The following is a 27,680-nucleotide window of genomic DNA, read 5'->3' on the forward strand; positions in this document are numbered from 1 at the left end:
AGCAGAGCGAGAAAAGAATGAAGCTGCTGCTCAAGGTGAACTATTGTTTCATTAGTGATTAGTGCAAGCTGGTCTTGTGTCCTTGGGCAACACACGTCAACCACCATGACTTTGCGTGACTGCGATGTGAAGTGTGCATGAGTAAACAATGGTGGTCACCGAGTCTGATGGATTGGCACCGCCTCTTGAGTCAAATACCCGGAGGAGTTTACAAAGCATTATTATCATTTGTCGATCAGTCTTTTGCGATTGAAATACTATGTGAACCAGTGACCTTGCTCTACTATGTATATAAGAGAAATTACCTTGAATCTAAACGTTTTAAAGCTACTGAATAAATTGCTTTTCCTTCTTGCTCCTGCTGCCTGTCACCTGTCAGTCACTGTCAGTTCCCTATATGAAGCTAATTTCATTTTACAAACTATCCTTTCCTTTCTTCCTTCCTTCCTTCCTTCCTTCTTCCTACTTTCTCAGCTGCTTCTAGCCCCTTTCACTCTATTTCAACCGTAGCAGCAGAACCATCCACCTCCTTAGCTTCATCGTTTTTCTATTCATCGAGTCAAAATATATTTATTCAAAGAATTATTTACTACATGTAACTAATTTGTGTCCATCTCTCCTTGTAACTTACTGGTTACTAACCTCCTTTACCACATATTCTCTGTCTGAGCATCCCCTGACTTTCATCCTCTTCAGGTAAAGTTGATTATCATTCAGGGCTTTTAATCATACCAAGTGATGTACGACAGGCCCTTCATCAGCATCAGTCATTGATGCAGCTTGAATCATTTTCCATTGAACGTTGGAAGAAGCTGTGTTCAGAGCTCTAGGGGCGAGGAGGAGGAGGAGTGGTGAAGAGAGAAGAAGGACGGAGGACACTCGAGAAGAACACTCCATACAATAGAAAATCATCCACGCAGCCATTGCCAAAAGAAGGTTCTCACATTATTGCTACAGGAGCACACACATTTGTATTGCCTTTACTGTACAAATCAGAACAGACAGTTGAATTGTTTCATCGTTTCATGTGTCGTAAAGGCTTAAAAAGTTTAAATTGTTCTATTGTTCATCGAAACTATTGGCTATTGTTTATTTGTGTTATTTTTTTTTAAGAGATACAAAGCACAAGATTAAAAGTAAACTGTCAGCTGCAAAGTTTTCTTAATATTTGGCATTTACTTCCCAAATTATCTGAATTGTCTGACTTAATATGAGTACCATAGATACACCACAATTAATCATGTCCTTGTGGTCTAATTCAAGTCACTATTTTATGCCACCTTAATTTATTCATTTTATTTATTTTCATTGTACAGTTTGTATTTAAATATATCCAAGCTCTGGATGGATTTGTTTTGCCCCTAGAACTGCTTTAGAAGACAGAGAATTGTAGCAACATGGACCACCATTGCATAGCTCTCATTACAGAGAGTCATGTACAGTAGTGATACACATGACTTTATCCTACTGTGTGTGTGTGTGTGTGTGTGTGTGTGTGTGTGTGTGTGTGTGTGTGTGTGTGTGTGTGTGTGTGCGTGTGTGCGTGCGTGTCCATCCATCCATCCATTTTCTACCGCTTGTTCCCTTTCGGGGTCGCGGGTGACTGGAGCCTATCCCAGTGACTTCGGGCGTGTGTGTGCGTGATAATATTTTGGTCACAATACACTAAGGGGAGTTCCTAGGGTTTAGGCGCACTTGCTGGGGCCACTTGTCAGAACCCGCTCGAGGACTCACTCAGCTTAGTTGAGACCTAAGCTTGAGGATTTTGCCTATGGTGCATATTTTGGGTTGATTGGGGAAACCAGAGCCTGAAGTAAATCCCACGCCGACACAGGGAGAAACATGCAAACTCCGGACAGATAACAGCACGACACCTTCTTGCTGTGAGGCGAGAGTGCCAGCCACTCTGCCACCGTGCCGCCCATAACTAAATTCACAAATTGATTACGTCACTACAATAACAGTAATTTCAGTTATTCATAAAAGCCTTGTTTTGAATCTGTGCAATGCTGAATTTATTTGATGTTTTAACTGTGGTTCATTCGTCTGATAATTCTTGTGTAAAACACTGATGACATTAGTAAGTATTAGACCAGAGTTTACGTACAGGGGTACGGGGACCTGAGGGTATATGAGTATATGAAATTATTTTGGAAAAAATACACGCGGCCGAAACTGCCATGTTATTTTTGTGCCGGCCGCGCGCCGCGGCTCCTGAAACTGCGCCGCTATTTGACCGCGTTTTAGACTGCGCGGGGTTAAAGTTAGGGTTAAGGTTAAGGTTAAGGTTAGGGTTAGGGTTAGGGTTAGGGTTAGCCATGACGCTATAAGAGAAGTCCCGCGGTTCCTGAAACTGCGCGGCCATTTGACCGCGGGCCGCGGCACTGCAGCCACGGCCTTAGAAAAAAAGGCGGCACTCAGAACGATTAGGGGAAACTCAAGACAAAAATCCCTGTATCAGTCTATATAATGTGAGAGGTGTTGTTGGGCCACGGAGGGTCTCATTAACACAACATACCTCCAGTTTATTTACAGCTCTGCAGGCACTGACGCTCAATGGAAATCTATGAGGAAGCCACTGAAGTGTGTGGGCCCAGCAGTGATCTGTTTACAGACAGAAACAACTAAATATTTAGCTTTGCACTACAGAGTCCATTTGTGAAAAAAATAAAAATGCAGACATGCCAAAAGCGTTATGATAGGCTGTAATTGTGCATCGTGTAGATGTATGACCTTCACAGCGAGACATTCAAGAGGAAGATGACCAGACACCAGAGCTACTTCAGCTGGCTCCTCATAATGTGTCTCTACTCCAAGCTCCACCCAGATATGTAGGCTCATGCCACTATCTCAGCCATGTAAAACACCATAAATATATAATGCATTATAGGGTTTCTGCAGTTCAATTGGGTGTGTTGCAGACTGTAGAAGGAAAGGCCGAAGATAATGAGAGCCTGAGTGACATCTGGACATCAAAAACTCACATTTGTACAAGGCCATACTGTATAGAAGATTATATGATTATATACAGCAGTCTGTAAAGGCAACAGGTATTCTGACTCAGGACAAGCACACAACAGATGATTATAGACGCTGTTTGTCCACGACATTCAAAAGGTGCCTTAAATGCACCCTCAGCTCATTCAAATCCATAATTGTACCATTTGAAGAAGAGAACCTTCATTTGTCTCGCAATGGTGACATTTCAATGTTGTAATGAAAAAAAGGAAAATGAAAAATATGCAATAAAAATGATGAATAACTATTCTACCTACATAATAATAATTGTATACTGCTGCTAAATAAATCAACAAAACATTACCCAGGTGAGTCTTTGTGTATATCAGAACAAATTGGTTTCACTCTTACAATCCTTTGTTATCAAGTGTATTGTGGCTGTTTTGCCCAAAGGTTTTATATTTTTTCATAAATTCCCTGCATCACTGTTTGCCTGGCCTGTGTTCTGTATACTGAATGACACAGCAAAAAAGGTCTCTGTCCCCATTAATGCTGCATAGTGTTCTGAAAAATTGCTGCCCAGTTTATATTGTGATGTTCACACAAACTAGGCCATTTTATAATGTGTTCAAATGAAAAAGGTTAATTATTTCACTTTTAATGAGGAATTCAAAGAGATTTACATCCTTTTCAATCCTCACTGACAATTACGCACATTGGCAGTTTTTGTACTACCAATCTAAAGCCTTCCTCACACGGCACCATGAAAACACAGTTTCCTTTTCATTTTAAAGTCGAACTTGCAGCATTTCAACTCTTTGAACTCGTTGGACTTTGAGACAGCGCTGGTTCACCTGTACTTTCTGACCACAAAACCGCATTCAGAAAAGATTAAAGAAGTATTTTTCAAAAGAGAGTTCAGTCCATCAGCACATATCACCCTGAACAAGTTCAGCGCATTCATCCTGTGTGTTAAAGGGGGGTCCTGGGTGAAACAGCTGACTAGAACAAGTGATGCAGGCCGGGGAGTCACTCAGCCATCATCCTCGCTGCATCTCCTCTTTGAATAATGCATGGCTGCTCACTGCATGCTTCAGCAGCACATGCACAAGCCTCCTTGGCACTTCCTCTCCTCTCAGCCAGGCCACAGGCCCTCCATCTGTGCACCGAAATAGATGCGAGGAGTGCGAGAACAGCGCCCCCGACTGCAGAAAGTGAGAGAATGACGTGAATGTTTCTCAGATATTACTATAGGGCTATGGATGGTGCAAGTATGCAGAGATGTACAGATGATAGATAAAAGGTATGCCCTGAAGGGTATTTAACACATGAAGAGATAAAAGCTTGCTGCTGTGTGCCACCTGCAGCCATAACTACAAGGCTTTAACTCAAGGTTACAAGAATATTCAGGAATTCTAAAGCAGTAATTGATTGCAGTTTGTTCAATTAAAAAAATGTGGAATAGAAACATGTTAATAACTGATTAAAATCATTGCACTCGCAAATATAATTGAGTTATTGCCAACGTGTTATTGAAAATATTTTAGTCTAAATTAAATCATTGGAATAAATACTTAAAAGTGATAAGAAATGCAAAAGCAAACTGATGCTCAGTGGATAGAACTTTGCGCTCTGTGAGCAACCCAAAGCGAATATGTTGGAGGATTGTGGACATCAATATTATTAATACAAGAAAATATAACGTTGATAATTGACCGAACACTATTATAGTAAACATATTTATTTCTCTTGTCAGTTACGGGAATTTGGATTGTGAGACAAAGTTTAGGGCGATATAAAAGTTGGAATAACCAGAACCACTGCAGTAGACCAATGCAATGCCAGTCCTGCTTTATAAGACACAGTGTAATCGTTGTATAAATGTTTTACTACAGCAGAGGAGCAAATCCATTAATTAATTAGTGACTTTGAAGCTGTGGCAGATGAGGCAGCCGTCAATCCAGTGTGGAGTAGTCTACTGTGTGACTGAAGACTGGACAGTTTGCTGTCAATCAAGTGTGACAGACCATTACAGAGGAGAAGGGGAAATGTGTGTGGCATTGGCTTGTCTCCATGGAGAAGTTAATGCTTTGCCTGAGATGTTCCACAGTATGGCATTAAATGTATACACCTTGCATGCATTAAATTACAGCTGTTGCTCAAAAATACCTTGAAAAACATGCATTGTTATTGTGAATGGACTTCTCCATGGATTTAACCTGTAACTTGGCCGGGTGAACCACATATAAGATAAGATTGGGAAATTCCAGGGTTGCAACACAGATTAGGCAAAGAAGTATAATAATGAAAACAGATAACTTAGAAATAACTCTTATAATTTTAAGAATAACAACACTCTTATTTACAGCCGTTATATGGACAGAAAACATTGCACCAGGGTGATTGATATTATGTCTCAGTATTGCACATGAGTATAACAGTATTGCACATGAATTATAAAAAGGTGAAAGGGCTGAAGTGTTTGTTGTAAAGTCTGACAGCAGCAGGAAGGAAAGACCTGTGAACCTTTCCTTCACACAGCGAGGGTGGATCAGTCTGTCACTGAAGCTGTCCTCCAGAGCGGACAGAGTGTCCTGCAGGGGGTGAGACTCATGGTCCAGCATAGATGTGAATCTAGCCAGGACCCTCCTGTCCCCCACCTCCTGCACCGAGTCCAGAGCACAGCCCAGGACAGAGCTGGACTTCTTGATGACTCTGTCCAGCTTCTTCCTCTCCCTCTCTGTGATGCTGCTGCTCCAGCAGGCCACACCTACAGGAGCTGATGCCACCACAGAGTCGTAGAAGGTCTTCAGGAGTGGCCCTGTCACTCCAAAAGACCTGAGTCTCCTCAGGAGGTAGAGCCGACTCTGGCTCTTCCTGTACAGTGCGTCTGTGTTATGAGTCCAGTCCAGTTTGTGGTTCAGATGAACACCCAGGTACTTGTGTGAGTCACTCTCTCAATGTCCTCAATGTTCACTGGTGAGGGGGCCGCAGAGTGGCTTTTGCGGAAGTCCACCACCATCTCGTTGGTCTTCCCCGCGTTGATGAGGAGGTGGTTCTGCTGACACCAGTCAACAAAGTCCCGGGGGCTGGTCCACTTTACTCCGCATCATCGTCGTGCGTGATGAGTCTGATGATGGCAGAGTCGTCAGAGAACTTCTGCAGGACACAGCTGTCCGTGTGGTGTCTGAGGTCTGCAGTGTAAAGGGTGAAGAGAAAGGGCGCGAGGACAGTGCCCTGGGGCGCCCCCACACTGCAGGTCCGAGTGTCAGACACACAGTCACGGGCTCTCACAAACTGGAGTCGGTTTGTGAGGTTGTCCAGGATCCACTCTGCCAGGTCATAGTCCACACCTGCCGCCTCCAGCTTGTCCCTCAGGAGCAGCGGCTGGATGGTCTTAAAGCCACTGGAGAGATCAAAAAACAGAATCCTCACAGCACTGCCAGGCTTCTCCGGGTGAGAGAGAGAGCGGTGCAGCAGGAAGATGATGGCGTCCTCCGATACCAGGCCAGTATGCAAACTACAGTGGGTCCCCACGTACAGACCCGGTACAGACAGAGGCTGAAGCTCTCCAAACCTGTAGTGAGGACCGCTAAGAAGTGGACCAATGAGGCAGTGGAGGAGCTACGTGCATGTTTGGACTTTACAGACTGGGAGGATTTCAGAGCTGCCACAGATAGTTTGATAGTCACGGATGAGTACACGGACACTGTGACGCCATACAGTCGATTCTGTGAGGACAGCATTATACCAACACACACCAAAGACACTTTCAATAATGACAAACCCTGGTTCACACCAAAACTGAGGCAGCTAAGGCAACAGAAAGAGGCAGCACACAGGGCCGATGACAGAGAGCGCCCCAAAGATGCAAAGTATGGCTTTAGCTGGGAGGTGTCGAGAGCTGGGAGGTGTCGAGAGCTGGGAGGTGTCGAGAGCTGGGAGGTGTCGAGAGCTAGATTACAGTACAATATCATGGATGTATTATATTATGTACAAAACGCATCTGAAGCAGCAGTTCTACTACAACAACAACAACAACAACAACAACAACCCTGTGTGGAGTGGGCTCTAGCTCCGGCTTCTCACCAATTACAAACCCAGAGCCCCCCATGCGGCAGATGACCGGAAACTGGCTGAGCAAATTAATAACTTCTACTCTAGGTTTGATGTGACCAACCCCCCTCCCCCCTCCCCCACTGTTGCCACAGTTGTCCCCTCCCAGAAAAATATGTATGTATAAGTGTCAGGCAAATAAATGATGCAAATGGATGATTAATGCACTGGTTTCTCAAGGCATACTTGAAACGCAGGATTTATACATTTGTATTTCACATTCATTCACTTTATTGTCTCTTTTGCTTTGGATACATGTTGAAATAATGGATTGGATTTGAATTTTTTTTCATTTTTCGAAAATATTTCTACACAATAATAGAAATTTAACTTTAAGTAGCAATCACACAACTTGGAATTATGCCATTCCTTGTTACTTCCATTGAGATTTCATATTATTTTAAAGTATCATTTTGGCGCCTAATCGTGGCTCAGTTATAATAATAAGAATAAGAATAAGAATAAGAATAACAAGAATAAGAATAAGAATAGATAATAAAAATAATAAGATAAGATGTAAATGAATAAAACAAATCAAATTAAATGGGAGCGACATCAGTCTTTGGAAGATCTGTGCATATTATCTATAATCATTTGGGAGGCCAGCTAAGGCCAGACATTTACTCTGCCTTCTTAACCTCCAAAGACTGTCTACGTGCTAATAAAAATGCCTTTTCAATTAGCACCTAGCTAACGTGGCCATGATAACACAAAACCAATTACACGGCATGCTGCAGATAAATCCTGATCCACTTAATAGCTCTGATATTTCCTCCCTTCTCCTTCCACTATTCCCCGATCACAGTCGCCTCTGGGCATTGTGTTGTTGTGCAAAGCAGAACAAGATGGTGAAGAAGACACATGTGCGATAGTGGCAAGTCCAAACACATCGCAGCGTTGCCATGTTGGTAAAAGGTGTTGATGACAGTGACAGGTGTGAAAAAGCGTCTGCATCTTCACACCTTCAGAAAAAAAAAATAGAGCTGCTTTACAATAATAGCATGCTGCTGTTATTTGCTGCTGCTGGTGACTTTGATTCCTAGAAATAGATTATTTTGGAGGAATTGTAGCGCTCCGCCTCCTGCAATCAAGAGCAAATCACTGCATCGAGTTTTAAGGTGTTATTTCTGTGTGTACAAGTCAAAAGCACGATGGAAGGAAATGAGACAGACTATCTTAATGGGGGAAAATGTAAATGTTAAGTGGTAGTAGTTTAACGATATAATCATCAAAAATAAATGGGAAGAAAAGGAAATGGAGTTATGAAGAGTGGGAACATATCTGTGCATCTCAAAGCACAAAACTTCATGTTTGGAAAGAAAGGTATTTTATAACGCCATATGTCAAAGTGCACATTGTTCACAGGGAAGTTGTTGGAGAAACTGTGGCACATCAAGTGTTTTGAGACTGCCCTATTTGAGACAGGTGGTCCGCCCGTGAGTAGGGCTTACTCAGAGTAGGATAAATATCAGTTCTCAGACTCAATCCGAATTGAATATTTTTCTACAATATTCAGAAGGCATTAATAATGACTACTTTTTTGTTTATAAGTGCTTACACCGGTGGTTCTCAAACTTAAGTAAAGTAAGTAAGCAAGAAGAAATCAGAGCCAACATAGGGCTAAACCAGGTCTAATTAGGAATACATAATTGCCACAGTAGTTTTAACTAAGAAACGAATTAGTCAAGGAAGAGCAAAAATGTAATGAAATTTCAAAGCATATTTAACGAACTGAAGAAGTGTCTGTGTACCCAACTGTGTAACTAAATAAATGTTAATAATCAATTGTGTGTTAATAAACCATTTACACAAAGTTAGTAGTAGCACACATGGCACACTTGAGTAATTTGTATTGTCACCATATATCAGAGAATTTGTTTAAAAAAATAAAAATAAAAAAACAAATAAAAAATAAATATTTTGCCCATTGTAGCAGTAAGTAACCAGGTAACCAAGCAAAACTGTGTTAGAAAGTGAACTCATATTGATTCTTTTGAGAGTCACCTCTGTTTAGTCTTGGAGCCCTTCACCGCATTGTTCAACAATCGTGAGGACAACAAGAACGAAAACTGCAAAAGACAGAAAACAACACATTCGTTAGACAAATAGAGGGACAACAGTCGAGAAACTTCAGAGCCGGGTTATAGTGTGCATAAAAAAAAGATTGCTCCTAATGCCAAGTGTGGAAATATTGTTAATATGTTGTTTTCAAAAATATGTTTAATGTGTGTGATGCCCTTTTCAGCCCATGTGGGGAAGTTGAGTGTTTTTTAAGGTTTCTGTGAATTCTGTTCAAGAATTAACAAACATAGGAACTTGTTTTGGTGATTCGGAACATAAAACAATGAATAATGATGAAACCTAAGTCAAGTTGTCCAAAGTGGGGTGAAGTTAGATGGGAGTAAGTGTGGGATTTGTGATTTCAGGCTGTCAGAGCAGAGGCTAAGGTTATAGCATTAAAGCACGTGTGTGGTTTTATTGATTTGGTGAGAAATGAGATGTCAGCTATATTTAGTTCTTTGCATAATGATTGTTCTATTTCTAACCATATATTATCAGCTTGGGTGGGGTGAGTCCAATTGTAAATGTATTGTAGTTGGTTAGCCAATGAGTAATTTAATCCTTGGTGTTTTATTATAATAGAATACAATAGAAGTGAGTGATAATGGAGTCTAGTGATTTAAACCAGGTGAGCGTGGAGTGAGTTGGGATCATTGAGAATAAATAGTTTATTTTGACTGAAATTGTCAAATTTATTGCGGCTCTCCAGCCAATTATGGAGAGGGGAAGGTTGAGCCACCAAAGTAAGTCTTCTTGGATTGTCTTTAGCAGTTGTGTGAAGTTGAGTGTTATCAGCTCTGACGGCCTGGAGGAAATCTTGATGCCTAGGTAAGTGATTTCATCATAGCATATGGGTGATTGGTGGGATGGCACATCCCATCTGGTTTTATGTAGTGGGAGGATGGATGATTGATTCAAAATAATTGCATAATCAGAATTTTTTGAAAAAGACTGAATTGTTTTGATTATTTCTTGGACAGATGTTTGAGGTTCTTGTATAAATAGTAGTATATCGTCTGCATGAAGTGAGATTTTATGGGCTTGCGCTGTTTCAATACCATTGTATTTTCTTTGAGGTGAGCGTACTTAACTTTCTCTGAGGGTAAAAAAAAATCAGTTTGAACATAATTTATGACTTCAAGATCAGTTTGTATGAGGCGGCCTCATTCAGTCTCAGCCTGTGGAGCGTGAGGAGGGAAATGAAGCAGAACTGAGGAATTGCACTGAACCACGGCTGCTATTAACCTCCAGCCTTGTTAGCTTTGATAACGTAGACAGGCCGCTAATTACACTCTGGTATCGCTGGAATGAGATGCTGCTTTAACTAACGTAGCAGGGACTTTAATTACTTGTTACTTCTATTATAGATGTTGTGTTCGGGTTTCTTTGTTTGTTTGTACAATTTGGAAGGTAGTAAATACAGTAAGAAGCCACAGGAAGCCACAGCTTGGAGCAGTAAAGGAATCTTTCAGGAATGGTATATGGTGTAAAATTCTAATTAATCCTAAACGTGAATGTAAGGGACTAAGAGACAAATGTCTGTGTAAATACTTACTATGTTCTGTTGTGGGACAATGTTTAGATCAGAGAGTGGAATTTGGGAATTGTTCTTATTGTTGATTGTGTGTACTCTGTACATTGTCCCTCTAAATAAAAACTAAACTAACTAAACTATAAATGATGGTATGTACAATTGAAAATGACCAGAGCCATTATGTGATTTTTTTTAGCTAAAATCTTCACTCTAGATGCAAATAAACGTGGCAATATATCAAAATGTGTATATTATTAAGGGAGTGTCTACAGAGCCGCGGCGCGCGGCCGAAATTGCCATGTTATTTTTGTGCCGCGGCTCCTGAAACTGCTCGGCTATTTGACCGCGTTTTAGCGCCGTTTTAGACCGCGCCGGGTTAAGGTTAGGGTCAGGGTTAGGGTCAGGGTCAGGGTCAGGGTTAGGGTTAAGGTTAAGGTTAAGGTTAGGGTTAGGGTTAGGGTTAGGGCTAAGGTTAAGGTTAGGGTTAGGGTTAGGGTTAGGGTTAGGGTTAGATATGGCAGTGCCGCGGTTCCTGAAACTGCTGGGCCATTTGACCGCGCTGCGGCTCTGCAGCCACGGCCTATTATTAATGTTGTTTTGAAGCTAACAAAGATTTAACTACTATTCAAGTATATTGTTTACAGTAATTTCAAATCAAAATCCGACAAAAAACAAACATAAACATTTCAGGTCAAAAATAAGGGTATATGTTGATATTTATACATTTTTGTAATTATTTTAATTCAATATATATTTTGCATTTATCTGATAATCAAAACTCATCTTATACATTTAAACACATGTTGTCTATTGGATTGACAGTCAATAAACATAAGATGCAAGTCTAAGAAGTATTGTGTTGGACTGAATTCACTAGAAAAAAATTGTATGTTCAAATTGCATCCATTGACCAAAAATCAGTACAATTATTGATGAGAATCACCGCGTTTAACACTTTAAAAGTTCTCAAAATGTGCGCAGTATTTTTTAAAGGGTACTTTTTTACCTCTGTAGAATTTTGCATGTGCTACTTTTACTACTTTACTACACTTTACCTGTGTCTGTCTGTAATTTTACTTACAGGCAAGTAATATAATTGAGTACTTCTTCCACCACTGATTCTACTTTTACTTTTTACTCTTAAAGTATTTTTTTACAAGTACTTTAAATATTTTTCTTACTGCAAATACGAATACTTTTTATTTTCCTTGAGTACTTTCTTTGCTCTTGTATCTGTACGTTTACTTAAGTAACAAAATCAATGCCTAAAGGAACACTTAGAAAGGCCATTTTATTATACCTGGTTATTTCAACTGATTCGTATATTGTGTAGGTAGACCGCATCACAATTGTTCCTAAAACTTGCACTTGAAGGCACAATACAAATCTACATAACATCCCTCCATCTCAGAAACAGGAAGCCATTTTCACTACAGTATACAACAGTGGTGCGAGGAGACAGCGCTGCATTTATCAAAAATAGCAATTTGCTTAATGGACTCTGACAAAGCCACTAGCGCTCTTTATTTAGATGCAGATGACTTACTCCATATTGGTTTCCTCTCTTACTGTATCTCTCCCGGTTTTCTACTGACACATCGTCATTACATGTGTCGATCTCAGGACTGACTGGCGTACGATACTTCCCATTCACTTCATGCATTTTACATCATTGCAAAAAAAGGCAGCTAAAAACCTCTCCGCCATTAGCATAGTGTCAATTTACCACGGCAAGTATTCTATCATTCAGAAAGCATGATCGCTGTTACAGAAGATTACATTCTTTGACAGTGGTCCGTATTATCCACCATGACTTAACAACTATGCCGACAGAAGTGTTGCTGCTTTGTATGTAATATAGTTATTTCCTACAAGGTGGAGCTGCAGGAGCTGATAAGCATGCACCCAAGTATTTCTGAAGTCACAAGACTCTCTCCTTTCCTCTAAACTCCACAAAAACAATATCTAAGAAAGTATGGATCTGTGTTACACCCCTGGAATATGAAACTGTTTTCTGCTCCCAATAAACACAGAATACACCTGCAACTACTAATTCTAATACTTCTACTACTACTGCTACTACCACTACTATTACGTTACAACCACCATAATTTGACCTTTCCTGAACAGTTTTCGAATGATCTTGAGCTTTATCAGAATTAGTATAAAACCACATGAAGAAAGTGCAAATATTTAATTTTGAACATGTCTAATGTCTAAAAATGTAGCATTTTTAATTGATGATTGTGGTATCAAAATTCATTTTGAGTATCGAGTCTATTCCTTAATATCAAAATCACGTTTGAAATGTTTGTATTTATAAAAAATATTGACTTTTCTATCTCCATTTGCAAATTATGACTTGTATTCCTAAGTTTGGTGTTCTAAATGGTGTTTAACATTTAGTATTTTTACACTGTTTTTCTTTTCGTAATGCAGTATGGATTCAGCATTGCATGGGTCATATCATGGCCAAGCAGTAACATCCACATTTCTCACAGAATAAGTTAAACTTCTGCCTGAGGGAAAGCAGAAATGAAATCCATAGAGAATGTGTTCACTCCATGTGGAAAAGAAACAACCTTCCAAAACTCTGCACAAGTAAGTTGAACTAACATCTAATTACAAAACACAGAGCTGCTGAAGTTGGAAGTTATTGGCGCTAATGAATTGTTATGGCCAAAACGTTACCTCGTCGTATACGTGAGACAACAGCACAATATACAGACACTGAAATCCCAAGGGAAAGAATACTGTGTACGAGTTTCCTTTCCAATGAAATAAACATTTTACAGCCAGAAGTCACAAAACATGGCACAGCTGAACTAGTTTATTTTAAGGGCTTGAATTTTTTGACCACTACTCTTCTGTATTGATTCGTAGTGATGGACAACCACTTCCAGTTGGGATGATAATACACATAATATTGTTTGTTTTCAGGAATTGTGTTCTATTGTTATTAAATTAACTCCTATTTTTCGCTGGCTGACTATTAACTTGAAATTAAACCCTCAAGGACACAATAAGTTATTGTTTTTAAGATAAGATAAGATAAGCCTTTATTTGTCCCACAATAGGGAAATTTCAATGTTGCAACACAAAGTAGGTACAGAAGTATATAATAAAAAACTTATAGAAAAGCTCTTATAAAACTCTTTTAAAAAAAATCTTATACTATATAATAATAACAATAGTGACACTCTTATTTACAGCTGTTATATAGACAGAGAATATTGCAACAAACAGTATTGCACATGAATATGAAGATGAATGGCACATGTTCAGGGCTAACTGTGTTTATTGTAAAGTCTGACAGGCAATTGGTAACGTTTTCAAAGGCAATTCTCAACGTGTCATTAAACTATTAAAAATTCACAATTACACATTGCAACCACGCATTCCATCAACAAAATGTAGATTAGCATTACCGTATTTTCCGGACTATAAGTCGCACCAGCCAAAAAATGCATAATAGAGAAGAAAAAAACACATATAAGTTTGAGTATGAAATGCAGTTGCAAGTGTGAAAATAACAAATAATGTCACATAATATGTGATATTATTTGTTATTTTCACACTTGCAACTGCATTTCGACTTATATTATAAGTCGCTCCGGAGTATATGTATAAGTATATAAGTATAAATATAAGTATAAGTCGCACCCCGGCCAAAACTGTGAAAAAAGGTGCAACTTATAGTTCGGAAAATACGGTATTAAGTAAAAGTTCCAGAGCAGAATGCGCCCAATGCATGCGGTTTAAAGGGTTTTCGTTTACCATAAATGCTTGAAGGCATGACAAAGCAATTGGGATTAGTTTGCTTTTAGACAACAGCATGAGGTACTTTAAATCCTGCACGCTGAGGAGTGGAGCATGAAGCCGCTGAAAATAAACACAGCAAATTGTAGCTATTCTTAAATGGGGCTTAAATATGACTTCCGCGCTTAAGACATTGTAATGGAGGCTAATGGGGCGCACTGTGGCAGACTCAAATCCACTGCGTTTTCATCACACTGGAGAGATTAACTGCACTCCATCAGGACACAAGGGGAAATGGTGTGTTTAGGTCCTGCTGGGGACTAATGTCTGCTTAGGATGTCATGTGCTGATGTGTCTCGCGATCCAGATCTGGAATTAGTATCTATGCAACGATCAAGCTACAATCTAACAATTCATCTCCATCATCGGGTTCTAGCTGACATTTTTGTTCAAAGTGAAAATTCTTATCCATCATTAAAAAGATGTGGGAATTATTTACCCATTTCATTTTGCTTTACAATTGGTCAAAATTTTAATTTTCAGAACTACCAGAAATGTAAAAGTTGGAACCCTTCAATTCTAATGGGATGAACAATAGACAATTACAAATGAATATAACCTTTTAATTAGTTTCTTTGGATATTAAAAATAAATAGGAAAGAGAGGGTAACCTTGTTTTGACAGATGAGTGGGAAGGTTGGTCCCAAGAGGCAAACCACTGTCACATGTTTTGGGACTGTCCTGTTGTTCAAAAATATTGGACTGACGTTCACAATGACAAGGCTTTTTTTCACATTGACATCCCTCTCAATTTTAGAACTATGAATCTGGGCATCAAAACTCCTGCTGTGGACACAATATTAGGATACATTTGGAAGGTAGGAAAAAAGGCCATCACAGAGAAATGGCATAAACCTCATCAACAGGACTGAACTGACAGCAGGAAACAACTGTGTGGCTGGATCAGTATTCATTATGGATCATATTTGAGGACACCAAGGGCAAAATTTGAAATAAACAGATGGCATTAAATGCGAATGAATAGAGGAAGATGCAGTGAGTGTTATTTGTCAAAGCAAATCGAGTGACCTTGGAGGAGAGGTGATGCTGTTCCCATCCAAATGCATGATAAGCTCAGGGTGAGAGGAAGGGTCACCGACAGGAGCATGGCAGGAGCAGACTGTAAATCATATGGTGCATGATGAACAGGACAGGATTCCAAATGAAGGCAATGATGCTGTTTTTGTCATCCATCAAACCATCTACTGCGCTAACATGTTCTTAAAATGTACCTTACACATTCAATTTGACACTTTATAACTTTATTGCAGATGGTGTGTTGTAGGTCCTTAATAGCCTACATTTGGATGACTTTTTGAATTTTATTTTTCCTTCTCCAATGTGCAACAAAAACATTCTTGTTCCAGCATTTGTACACAGGAAGTAAACAGATGGCTAATATAGCTAGCTCAAATGCTAAATTGTTATTAGTACTTACCTGACACTGTTGGTCCTGTTTATCTCATTGTTGCTGTTGAGAGAAACATACTGAGCGCAAAACATGGCAAATATTGTAATTGATACTGAAATAAAACACTAAATTCTGAATTCATTAAAACTACTGTCGTGATAGCATGGTTGCATACTCTTTTGTGACACTTTGATCATTATACGGTAAACTCCCTGCAAAGCTTGAGCGCGGTTGCTAGGTAACCCATTGACCAAACAAACTCAAGCTCGTGCAGAAGCTGCAGCTGAAGGATTTCCAAATATCTCCTCTTCTCCCAGAGACTTGGAGCAGAAAAACCTTTTATATAAAATAAGCAAAAAATTGATATATTTGTTCACTGAGAGATATTATTATTTGCGTTTTCTGTAACGTTCAGTGTTACAATGGCGGGCAAGAAAAAGGAGGGGAGTTTACAGGTTTGTAAAGCTTTGCTAAAACGAGTTTAAGAAAGATACATTCAATTCTGTAATTTATTTTTAAATATTTTGCTAATGCATTGTATTTTGTCATTCTCATCAGGTGTCTTTAACTAACCAGGAGCAATGGGAGGAAATGCTTGCTACCAAAGGTCTAACAGGTTAGAATTGATTGAACAAACAAAAGTTAAAATGAAAACGTGTTGAGTCTTGAGTCGACATGAGTCCCTGCTGTTTGAAGTGCTCTGCTGCCCTCTTGTGGTGGCCGTAATAAACGCAGTCTCCTTTTCTCCTGCTGTAGTGGTGGATGTGTACCAACAGTGGTGTGGCCCATGTCGAGCTGTGATCAGCCTTCTGAGGAAAATCAAAAATGAATTGGGAGATGATCTTTTGCATTTTGCTACAGTAAGTTTATCCACAAGCTGTAAATGGATCATACACATGCACAAATGTGAACTTGTATTTTCTTCAGGCTGAAGCAGATAGTATTGATGCTCTGGAGAGGTATCGTGGGAAATGTGAACCTACCTTCTTATTTTATGGGGTGAGTATTATGCAAACAAAAGAGTCACTTTATAGTTGAATAATTTGTTCTTTATTAGAAATCTGATTAAATTCAAGATATCTAAAACTGTGCTGCACTATAATGTATTCTGAATGTGACGGACAGGGCGGGGAGCTGGTGGCAGTGCTGCGAGGAGCCAATGCTCCTCTTCTTCAGAAGATAATCGTAGAAGAACTGGCTAAGGAGAAGGCAGTCCTTGAGCAAGGAGGAGAACGGAGAGTGGTATGGACAAAAGTCATGGATTGCATCAATATTTTATTCATATCATGAATTATGTAATTAAAAAAACACTACAGGTCAGTTCGACAAGCCTCATATTTTGAAATGTTGTTGATCATTTTTCTTTATATTGTTACCATGTAACATCTGATACTGATTTATTTGTTGATGTGAAATATGTTAATGAAAGATGGTGGTATAACTCATTATAATTGTAAAAGACTAGAAAGCAATGCAGCCACAAAACAGGGCAATGTAAGTAAGATAAAATAATCCTTTATTGTCTCAGATAGGAGAAATGCATCATGGGAAAAGGGGTCATACACTTTAATAGAAGACATCACCAACACTACATTCAACTCCCACCATTAAACAAAAGCCAGCGAGCAAAATACAAGATTTGATTGCGCATTCTCTTGAGCTATGTGTAGTTTTGATTGCACATTCTCTAAGCCTTTGTGAAGTACATCAAATAAGTTAACTAATCAAAATGTTTCAACATACTTCGGTTAAAACATTCAAATTGATTGGTCGTATTTGACTCTGGCTGGTAAAACACTAGGGCTGTTAACTAAGTACTTATTACTAAGCTTGCCATGTAAACCTGCTGCAGTGTAACTTATTTGTATTTATCAGATTAAAGACGAAGGCCTTGTTGAAGACAAAGAGGAGCCTACCACACAGTCAGAAGACGAGGAAAACATAATTGGTACGACTGGATTGAAAATAACATTATCGTTATAACCACTTTGCCATTACACTTACGTATGTGCATTCAACAACAGCATTAGCAGTAATCGTTCCGGCTGCTCTCCTCTGTTTTAGTGCCTGCCAGTAAATCCTGCACGGTTGCCATCCTCAAACCAGATGCCGTAGCTCATGGCAAGGCAAATGAGATTATTATGAAGGTACACAGGGACTATCTCTGCACACTGTCTAAGCATTTCTGCTGACACCAATTAAAGCCGCTCTTATTATTCCCCTGGCCAGATCCAAGACGCCGGCTTTGAGATCCTAGTCCACGAGGAGCGCACACTAACAGAGATAGAGGCTCGAGATTTCTATCCACACAAAGCACAAGAGGTATTGCCTGGAAACAAGGAGAATACATTAGTGGATAAAACAGCATACAGTGCATATACTAAGGAAGCTTACAGCGGGACGGTTGGCATTTTACATGAGGAATTGTGTTCAAGTGTTAAGAAAATGTTTTGTGTGAGTTTAGTCTTGACATTTGGGGAAGCGGGGAGCAGTCACCGGCTCACAGCTGGTGCAGAATCATTTCATTTAGGAGCTGCAGCACATCGCACGTCCATCTGCATTTTTCACAGGGCTCAAAATAGAGCTGCTGTGTAAGCGGCTTTTTCCTGCCTCTCAGCCTATTTGTGATGAGAGTTAATGGTTACAAATTCTGAATACAAATACAACAAGATAAACATCCATGCAAGACAATTAGGTCAATTATACAGCTGCATTGAACGTGTGCAACATGTCCACTTCAATTAATCAAGTTCATGGCCATGCAGTCCAGTTTCTAATCCAAATTATGATCCTTTTCTCATCGTATTTCAACATGTGTCCGAGCCAGTTTACAAAGGGTACTGATAACACTCAATCTAGTCAATGCTTTCAAATACCGCCTGCTTTTCCCCATCTACTACTTCTCAAAGTGAATGACGGGTAGATTTTACCAATTACAGTGAAGCATGAGCGAGGAGAGACATGTATCTTTGCTTCCCTCTTAAAGGCAATATAAATCTTCTAAGTGTACATGAATCGTGAGGAAAACAACTTGTGCTACACAAACATTCAATCATTCTGAATGTTTGGACCAATTCTTAACCCAAGAGATGGATTGTTGTTGTTAAAGCAGCAGTATGTAACTGTCTGAACGCCGAATGAGTCCATGGAAATAGAAAGTTCAAACCATACTACAGAATAATTTTTCTTATGCCATACTGCAGAATATTAAAGGCAGACTTTTTGTTAAAACGTAATGTTCTGAGGTTTTAAAGAAGACACAAAGGTAGTGCTAGAGGGGGATACAGGATCATCTTTTTCTCAACTTGAGTTAGAATATAATCTCCCACAGACACATTTCTATCGATATTTGCAGACAAGAAGCTATATTTTTTCAATTCCATTCTATGAAAATGGCCCTTATAATAATGAACTTGAGATGAGGATACAGAGGATATGTTTACGTAGTGAAATCATCCACTTACAGAAGGAAGAAGATAAGAAAATAAGATTAAGAAACCATCACTTTATAATCTAATCTTCCCTGTCTTTCTCTTTGTGCCACTGTGTGTTAAACTGCGATGTTCAGCCCTGGTTTGAGGACTTGGTGCAGTTCATGTGCAGTGGTCCCTCGCACATGCTGCTCCTGTCTCAGCCCGACAGCTCCGCTAACACTGTCAGAGCGTGGCTTGACTTCATTGGTCCTGCTGATATCGAGGAAGCCAGGAGAGACAAGCCAGAAAGGTTAGTTTATGCAAATGTCACACACACAGTTGAGCACCATAACATTATAATCCCTATTTGGAACTGTGTTGTTTTGAAAATAAAGGAATATGGCTTTATAAATGTAAATTAGTTTGGACTGAGAACAAAAGTACAGATCTAAACTAGGACAAAGGTATAATAAATCCATGAATTAAACTTGCCCTTTGAGGCAAACGCTGTTGTGATTTCGGGCGTTACAGAAATAAGTAAGTACCACTAAAGAAAATATCTGGCCCTCCGAGTTTCACCAGATCTAAACCAGGTCTAAAATAAAATGCCCTGATTTGGGCTCAACTTGATCCAAAAAGACTCCATCTTTGCTCCGCTAGTTCTAACCAAGAACGAACCCAAAGAATAACAAAAATGTGGATAAAATAGACATTTAATTATTTACCACCAGAAGCAGCTCTACACGTACCATAATCTCAGAAACACTTAAACCAGAACTTCCTAAAGGTCTAAACTGTGAAATGTAGCCACAATAAGCATAGACCTAAAACAAGCATAGACCTAAAACAAAGTTACAATTTGCAAAACAAAAGAGAGATATTCACTAGTTGTCTGTGTGGCGAAAAGTCTACACATTTAACACCTTTCTCCAATAATTAAATGTTCTTATCTTATCTTTTGCTGTGGAACCTCCTTGAGCGTCTACACAGACATCTTTGCCTGGAATATTACATAGTGGCAATAAACATATCTTGCATTTATCTTACATTAAAATACAAAATACCTTGAAAAACATGTATTCTGACTGGCTGGTGGGCTGGTGGAATCAACTGTGGAACATTCCAGGCAAAGCGATCTCCATGCAGGTGGCGTAACCTCCACAAGTACATTAAATGTTTACAGAGTGCACCTTTAACCAAACTGCATGACTCCTACGTCTTAATGAAAGATGCCAACAGACCAACTGTAGATTCTAGTACAACACATTTTAAGAACCGCTGAATTCCCCTTAGTCATGCAGCGGGGCATGTTTTTGCATACTGGCTAGGAACAGTGTGAACAACCCCGGTCCAAAAGGCTGTAAAGGGAAATGAACAGCACATTCTGGCCCATCCTGTCAGACACACCCAAATGTTATGCCTCTCTGTCGGTGGAGCGCCAGCCGAGTCACCATCTGCTCTCCTCTCCCTTTACCCCTGGCTCCCGCAGCTTACGGGCACAATACGGCACACAGACCCTGTACAACGCGGTGCACGGCAGCGAGGACAGCGACCGGGCCAGCAGGGAGCTCGCCTCCCTCTTCCCCAACTTCAGGACGGCCACAGCCACCGAGCAGGATGAGAAGGAAGAGCCTGTGGAGAGGACACTGGCTCTTATCCGGCCTGAGGTGGCCCGGGAGAGCAGGGGTAGGGCAAGTGCCAAGTGCATCAGAAACAACTACAGACAGGCATTTGTGGTCCATCTGCATATAGTGTAATGGACAGAGTTTGTATACAGAATAATGAATAGAGGTTTGTGTGAATTGTGGTTTTCTTTTTTTTGAATATACCATATTTTTTTATAATACAAAACAACATTAAAATACACAGATCAAGACACAAACAAAAGACAAAAACTAGAAGAGTAGTCTGGAGAAAGTCTTACTGTTTGTCCCTTGTATCCGTCCCATGTTCAGCAAATTTGTCCATTTTCAAATTCACTGCAAAAGTTAGTTTTTCCATTTTATAATTGTCCAATGTTATCTCAGTCCAGTCCTTGACAGTCGGCTCGGTCCCTGTCGTCCAGCGCCTTGCTTTTTGTTGCTGCAGCCAAAAATACATTCTACAGGTATCAAGCTATTGTTTCTATTGTTGGAGTTTTACATCTCAGATACATTGTTTTGAAGGAGGTTTTGTTTTTTTTAAAGTGTATTAAGTACTGAGAAATTGAATCATACATTCATTTGAAACCTAACCTGATATGGATTTGATGGTAGAATATGATGGAGTAATAGATATCTTTATAATTACTTGAATCCACATGAAATGAACATCTACTATCTACATAACAGTATTATGCTACGACATCCACCGCTAACGCCGTCATACTGATATTTCAACTGCTACTTGCCAGAATTAGATATTACAATAACTGACAGCTGATTTGCTATCACTTCTCAATGGAAAGAAAATGTAGTTAATGGCCATTAACTACATTTTCAAACCTTTTGTTTGTTCAAATGATTATTTTCAGATGAAATCCTGAATAGAATCCTGAAGGCCGGCTTCACTGTGGCTCTTCAAAGAGAAGTGACACTGACAGAGGAGCAGGTCAGGCAGTTTTATGCCCAACATGGGAATGAAAGTTACTTTCCGGCTCTGCTCAAAACGATGACCAGGTAACTTAACATATGCTCTTCTTAAACTCCTCACATATTGTTGGATACATAATGCCATTTCCAATGAATAAACTGTTACATAAAAGGCAAACAAAGCAGCAGAATAGAAAAGATGATTTAATTGAGTTAAATGCGTAACAGTTGAGTTTTGTTTCAACTCTAAAGTTTCAGAACTATTGGACACATAGTTATATTCATATTTTTGTCTAAAGCATAACAATTACAACCTGTACGTAATAAGTCTAATTTTCTACCACCAGACTTAAGATAAGGTATTACTTTTTACAGTGGACCTGTGCTGGCGTTGGCGTTGGCCAAAGTCGAGGCTGTCCAGCACTGGAACCACATGCTTGGACCTTCTGATGTTGCTCAAGCCAAAGTTGAAAACCCAGAGTGGTGAGTCCTGCACTTTAATTTATGTCCATACTTAAGTCCAATGACGTCACTACAGGACTGGTAATGAAGAAAAGCACTTTGTAAGATAAACAGCATGTCTTGATCCCGCTTCTTAGTTAATTAGATATAAAATGGTAAAACAGTAAAACCTTTTTCAGGTTCTGGACAGAATGAAATCCACCGCTTTGTGTGATTTTGGTGCAGTTCTTTGAAAAGATTGTACTTTCTGGCTCCCCGACATTGATCCCATTTTTTGGAGGTTTTCTGACCAGGAAATTACTATTTGAAATAGTCAGACCCACAGAGTGAGAGAGCTTGAACACTGACAGAGTAAATTACTGCACTTACCTGAAAACCATGAGGTCACATGCTGACTCCTGTGTCTCCAAACCCTCCAGTCTGAGGGCCCAGTTCTTTGTGGAGGGAGAACTCATCAGCCCGCTCCATGGCAGTGCCAGCATAGAGCAGGCCCAGCAGGAGATCAACTTATTTTTCCCCAGACAACACACTCTGGCTATGATCAAACCTGACGCAGTGGAGGAGCATAAAGGTGGGTGTAATTTAGAGTACATTATAAGATAAGATAAGATATTCCTTTATTGTCCCACATGGGGATTATCCATCGTAGAATCATCAAATCTATGACCAGATGTATCTAATCACAATCACAGTGACCAAACTAAACACAGAGGATTGTGTTTAGTGCCGCTAATCTTTGTTAACTATAAAGCATACAGAGGGCCTAAAATGCAGCCATTACACAAATAAACTGTGAACAGGATTAGTCAGCTTTAGATTGACCACAGACCACTAGTTTAAGGAGTAGTTTACACAAAAAAAATGTTTAAAGTAGAGACAGGCAATATAAAAAAATGTTGATAAAATTACGTTATTATTATTATTATGTTAATTCATCTGCTTGTTCCCGTTCGGGGTCACAGATGACTGGAGCCTATCCCAGTGACTTTGGGCCTTAGGCGGGGTTTACCTTGGACAGGGTGAACACAGAGACATAGAGACATAGACACACAGACAAACATTCACTCTCACATTCATTCACTAGGGCCAATATAGAGTTGCCAAAAACATATCTGTCTAATTTCAATTTAAAATTTCGATATCAAGTATATTGTTTATATCAAAAATGCTATTAAAGAATAATTGTATGTTGAAGGGTATATGATGATATTTCTGCCCTTTTGTTATTCATTTTACATATTTAAACTTCAACTTATACATTATCGAGATGCTCCAAAAAATATCAAGATATTAATTTGCCCACCTCTTTGCTTATTAGCATTTAAAACATTGTCTTGCTTCTAAAACAATTAAAATACCAGCATAAAATGTGCTTGCTTAAACAATGATTAGTTCATGTGTGTTTAAGTTGTTACATTTTTGACTAACTTGTTTCATTTCATTTTAACAGATGAGATTCTGGAGAAAATCCACAGTAAAGGGTTTGCAATTAAAAATACACAGGAGACATTTTTGTCAAAAGAAGTGGCCGAGGAGTTTTACAAAGAGCACAAGGAAATGCCCTTCTTCAGTCAGCTGGTCCACTTCATTTGTAGGTTAGTGAGTCAAAACCACATTTTTGTTTACAATAGGCGACCATTACAAATTAATTAGAGAGGGCAAATCAGTCCACTTTAATGTGCTTTATTGGTTGACAAGTGGTGCCTGCAGAGCCTGCCAAAGTTGGGCCCTGTTATCTGATATTTTTAATAATTAACCACATAATAAAGCTCACACAGCAGGGTTTGTCTGGACAATTATCCTAATTCCCATGAAAAAGTAGATTTTTACACTGCCGTCAGCCCTCTGAACTGATATACTCGAGGATCCTGTTTAGACCTGTCCAAAAGGGATATAAATGAGATTTGCTTTTGAAACTTTATTCAGCTCTTGCAACAGAAACCCTGGTATCGTGTTAAAATCAGAGTAGCTCTACAGAGTGATTAATAAGACTATGTCAATGCCATTCGTTGTTCCGATTGTTGTCTAGATTTAAAATGTGCCTTTTATTCTGATCAGCGCTTTAACACGGCTGAAGTAAGAGCAGAAAGAGCAGTTTACTTGTCTTTATCTTTTTTCAACAAGGCAAAACTATAGACTATTATTATATTTATTGCTTAACTAACAAACCTTCTTACTGTGAGTGTGGCCTCCTCTCCACAGCTCTGACCTGTAACTTGACCTGATGAGGCTGCCTGCTTGTTTGGATGGAGCTAGGCTAGATAAGTCTAATGCCATACTGTGGAACATTCTGAAATGCAAAGCTACAGACCTTCCATGAATATAAAGATGATGTAATGCACCTATAAAGTACTTATGACTTATGTGTGAGTCGGTTTGGTGTCATAGTTCCTGTGGTAAATATGTATCACAGTTTTACATCAGTCAAGTTGCTCTTTGTGAAGACAATTTTAAAAAGTAAAAGTTGAAAATGACAGGAAGTAGAGCTCACTATGTCATCAATAACATTTCATCGAAATTGCAGACAATTTACACTCAATTCAACAAAATAAAGGTGTTATTAAGTATTATTATTTGTCAAATAATTTCTATTGTGTACTTTATATGGTGTTTGGCCCTTATTTATAACATAGTTGCTAGGTAACAGTTATGGACTTACCTCTACATGCCCAATGAGTTATAATAGAGGCTAGAGATCGTCGCCATGGTAACAAGTGACAAAATCTAGATTATTATTTTTTTTTATTTGAGGTGATACATTCTTTATTTGTACATTGGATATAGTGGTGAGGTAAGCAGAACAATGATCAATTGTGTATTGACACATAAGAGTCAGTGTTACAGATGAGACCAGTGCAGGGGTTTGAGGGTGAATATTCATCTTTATAATTCAGAGAATAAATGTCCAGACAGACACGGGTAGAGATATCTGCATTAATTGGACCTCAAATATGCCATTTTAAATCAATTTGAAGATTTTAATCTATGTTTTTACATTTATTTTCTATTAGAATTTAGCTGCTTCTCCCCTCTTTAAGATGGCACACCCAATTACCACGGCAAGAGAACCCATGATGTCTCTCGAACCTAAATTATAGGCCAACCAGGAAGTTAAAGTATAAACTTCACCAAAAATTGTCAGACTGATGAAAAATAGGTCAAATGTTTGGCCTCCACCTCTGTCCATTCAACACGGTCAGTTTCACTCACATAATGCTACCTAGATGACTCATTTGTTCCCATTTGGTTTCAGTGGACCCTGTCTGCTGCTCGTCCTCTCAAAGGAGAATGCAGTGGAGGAGTGGAGGGCGGTGATGGGCCCCACAGACCCGGACAAAGCCAAGGAGATCTCCCCAGACTCGCTAAGGGCCCGCTTCGCCTCCGACATCTTACACAATGCAGTCCATGGCTCCTCCAGCGCAGAGCAGGCCGACAGAGAGATACAGCTGATGTTTGGTGATCACAGCACAGAGCAAGTGACCAGCAGTGAGGGAGAAACTGATGGATTTGTTTTTGGTAAGATAAAAAGGGTATTGCATCATATTGTACATCACACAAAAATGTATGAATATGCAACTTATTTTTCAGTGAAAGAGCAAAGCAACACCACAGATGAGGATGCTGGACTGTCAAGTTCTTCAGGACAAATGTCGGACCATCAGTTTGACGGTACAAGTATATATTATTATTTTATACATCATTAAATTCAATTAGGCAGTAAATTAGATTGGTGAAATTTAGTCTTTAAATGTTTTTTGGGATCGACTTATGACTAACCAGAATAATTGTAACTATGCAACTATTTAAATGAGGATTTCCCAAACTTTTCAGGCTAGAAGCCCCAAATTAACCATGCAACCACATGTAAAACATGATCAATCAGGTTTAATGATGCTTATTTGAATATTGTAATCAGACTTAATTTAACTAAAACGTGCCCTTTTAAATCAAAAGGTTGTTTAAATACAGTGTCATAATTTTAAAATAATATCTTGATATCATTTTGCATCTCCCAGTCCAGTGCCTCCATCCAGCTATTGTCATTTGAGAACCACTTATTTAAATAATCAACTAATTTAAGAATGTTAATTGTCATTTTCACTAAACAGACTCAAGACAAAAAGTGCAGGGAAATAGAGACCTTGTTATATTATTTAAGAAAAATATATATTTTTGTAATTTTACATTTTTTTCACAACATTCTCAAGAGATGTAGTTGACAAAAAAAAATAAAACATACTTTTGAATCCCTGCAACAGACAATGTTGAGGTCCATGTTGAGTTTTTCTGTACCTGTTGCTCAGTGGAATTGGAAAAGCACATAAGGCAGCATGATTGCAGCAGCAGAGACAAACAATTGGTTATGTGACTTTGGAAAATACACTCTGCAACAATTTACAGTCAATTACTGTGATGATGAGGCGGTTTCCTCCAGATTCATACGACAGCAAAGCATCTCATCTTCATACTGTCACGGGCAGCAGCTGAAGCACTCATCCAAACTGCTGTGTATCCGTGTGTAAAGAATGAACTGCATTTTAATCCAGCCAAACAGCTTTGTGGAGGCAGAGCGCCATTTTACAGATGATTTCTTACTGCCATTCCCAATTTACTTAAGTGTAAATTGTTTTTACAGATGAGAAATGAGTGCAGACTGTGAATGATTGGGTGTGTAAAATATATAAAACCAACTCCCAAAAAAGCTGGAATACTGCATTAACACTTAAGATATTACATTTAAAATAGCCAATAATTAGATCTGCTGTGGACAAAATGACTCAATATTGAATGATAATACGACCAAAGTAAACCAACCACTATTATACAGACTTGTTTTCATAACCTCTATTGAACCTGTTTCAAAAATACTTGTTGTGCCAGTAATAAGCTGCAAAATGTCCTTCAAGTTAATGGCATGTACTTATAAAGAGTTTCTTGCTGTCCTCAAATTCAAACTGTGCCTTGTCAGTGCAAATGTATTTCTATTTTACACTCTGCAGCTGTTGTGATTTAACTTTTGTGCCCACAGCTCTGCCTCCTGATCTGCATCTCTACAGCACAGAGACAGAAACACAAGAAAGTGATGATCCAGAACAATGAAACCCAGAACTGGACACAATTGTTCTCTAATAAGACGGAACCAATAAGCAAATGATACATAAAGAATGTGGTAATAAAATACACTTCATAGATTTGTGGTTATTTGAATGCCCTGTGACCACATGCTGTATACCGCTCTGCTGGGGAGTATAAATAATACATGTAAAGACAGCCTGGAGTCAGGGATTTATTTCTGCTTTGTAAAAGAAACCCTTTTTATTAACATATCACTTAAA

The 27,680-nt window shown here is 39.1% G+C and overlaps 1 protein-coding gene across 1 annotated transcript; it reads left to right on the forward strand.

Moving 5' to 3' along the window:
* Positions 1–16,244: 16,244 nt before the first annotated feature.
* Positions 16,245–27,536, forward strand: nme9 (NME/NM23 family member 9). Its single transcript, XM_072444396.1, has 17 exons — positions 16,245–16,354; positions 16,458–16,515; positions 16,656–16,759; positions 16,827–16,898; positions 17,025–17,141; positions 17,775–17,847; positions 17,964–18,046; positions 18,129–18,221; positions 19,468–19,622; positions 20,802–20,998; positions 21,825–21,969; positions 22,258–22,365; positions 22,764–22,915; positions 23,795–23,939; positions 25,598–25,860; positions 25,933–26,013; positions 27,374–27,536. Exons 1-17 carry the CDS (start codon positions 16,322–16,324, stop codon positions 27,442–27,444), a joined length of 1,950 nt encoding a protein of 649 aa, XP_072300497.1. The 5' UTR covers positions 16,245–16,321; the 3' UTR covers positions 27,445–27,536.
* Positions 27,537–27,680: the final 144 nt, after the last annotated feature.

This window comes from Eucyclogobius newberryi, unplaced genomic scaffold (assembly GCF_026437365.1).
Source record: "Eucyclogobius newberryi isolate DKJ021-1_F unplaced genomic scaffold, fEucNew1.0.hap1 SCAF_14, whole genome shotgun sequence".
Lineage (NCBI taxonomy): Eukaryota > Metazoa > Chordata > Actinopteri > Gobiiformes > Gobiidae > Eucyclogobius > Eucyclogobius newberryi.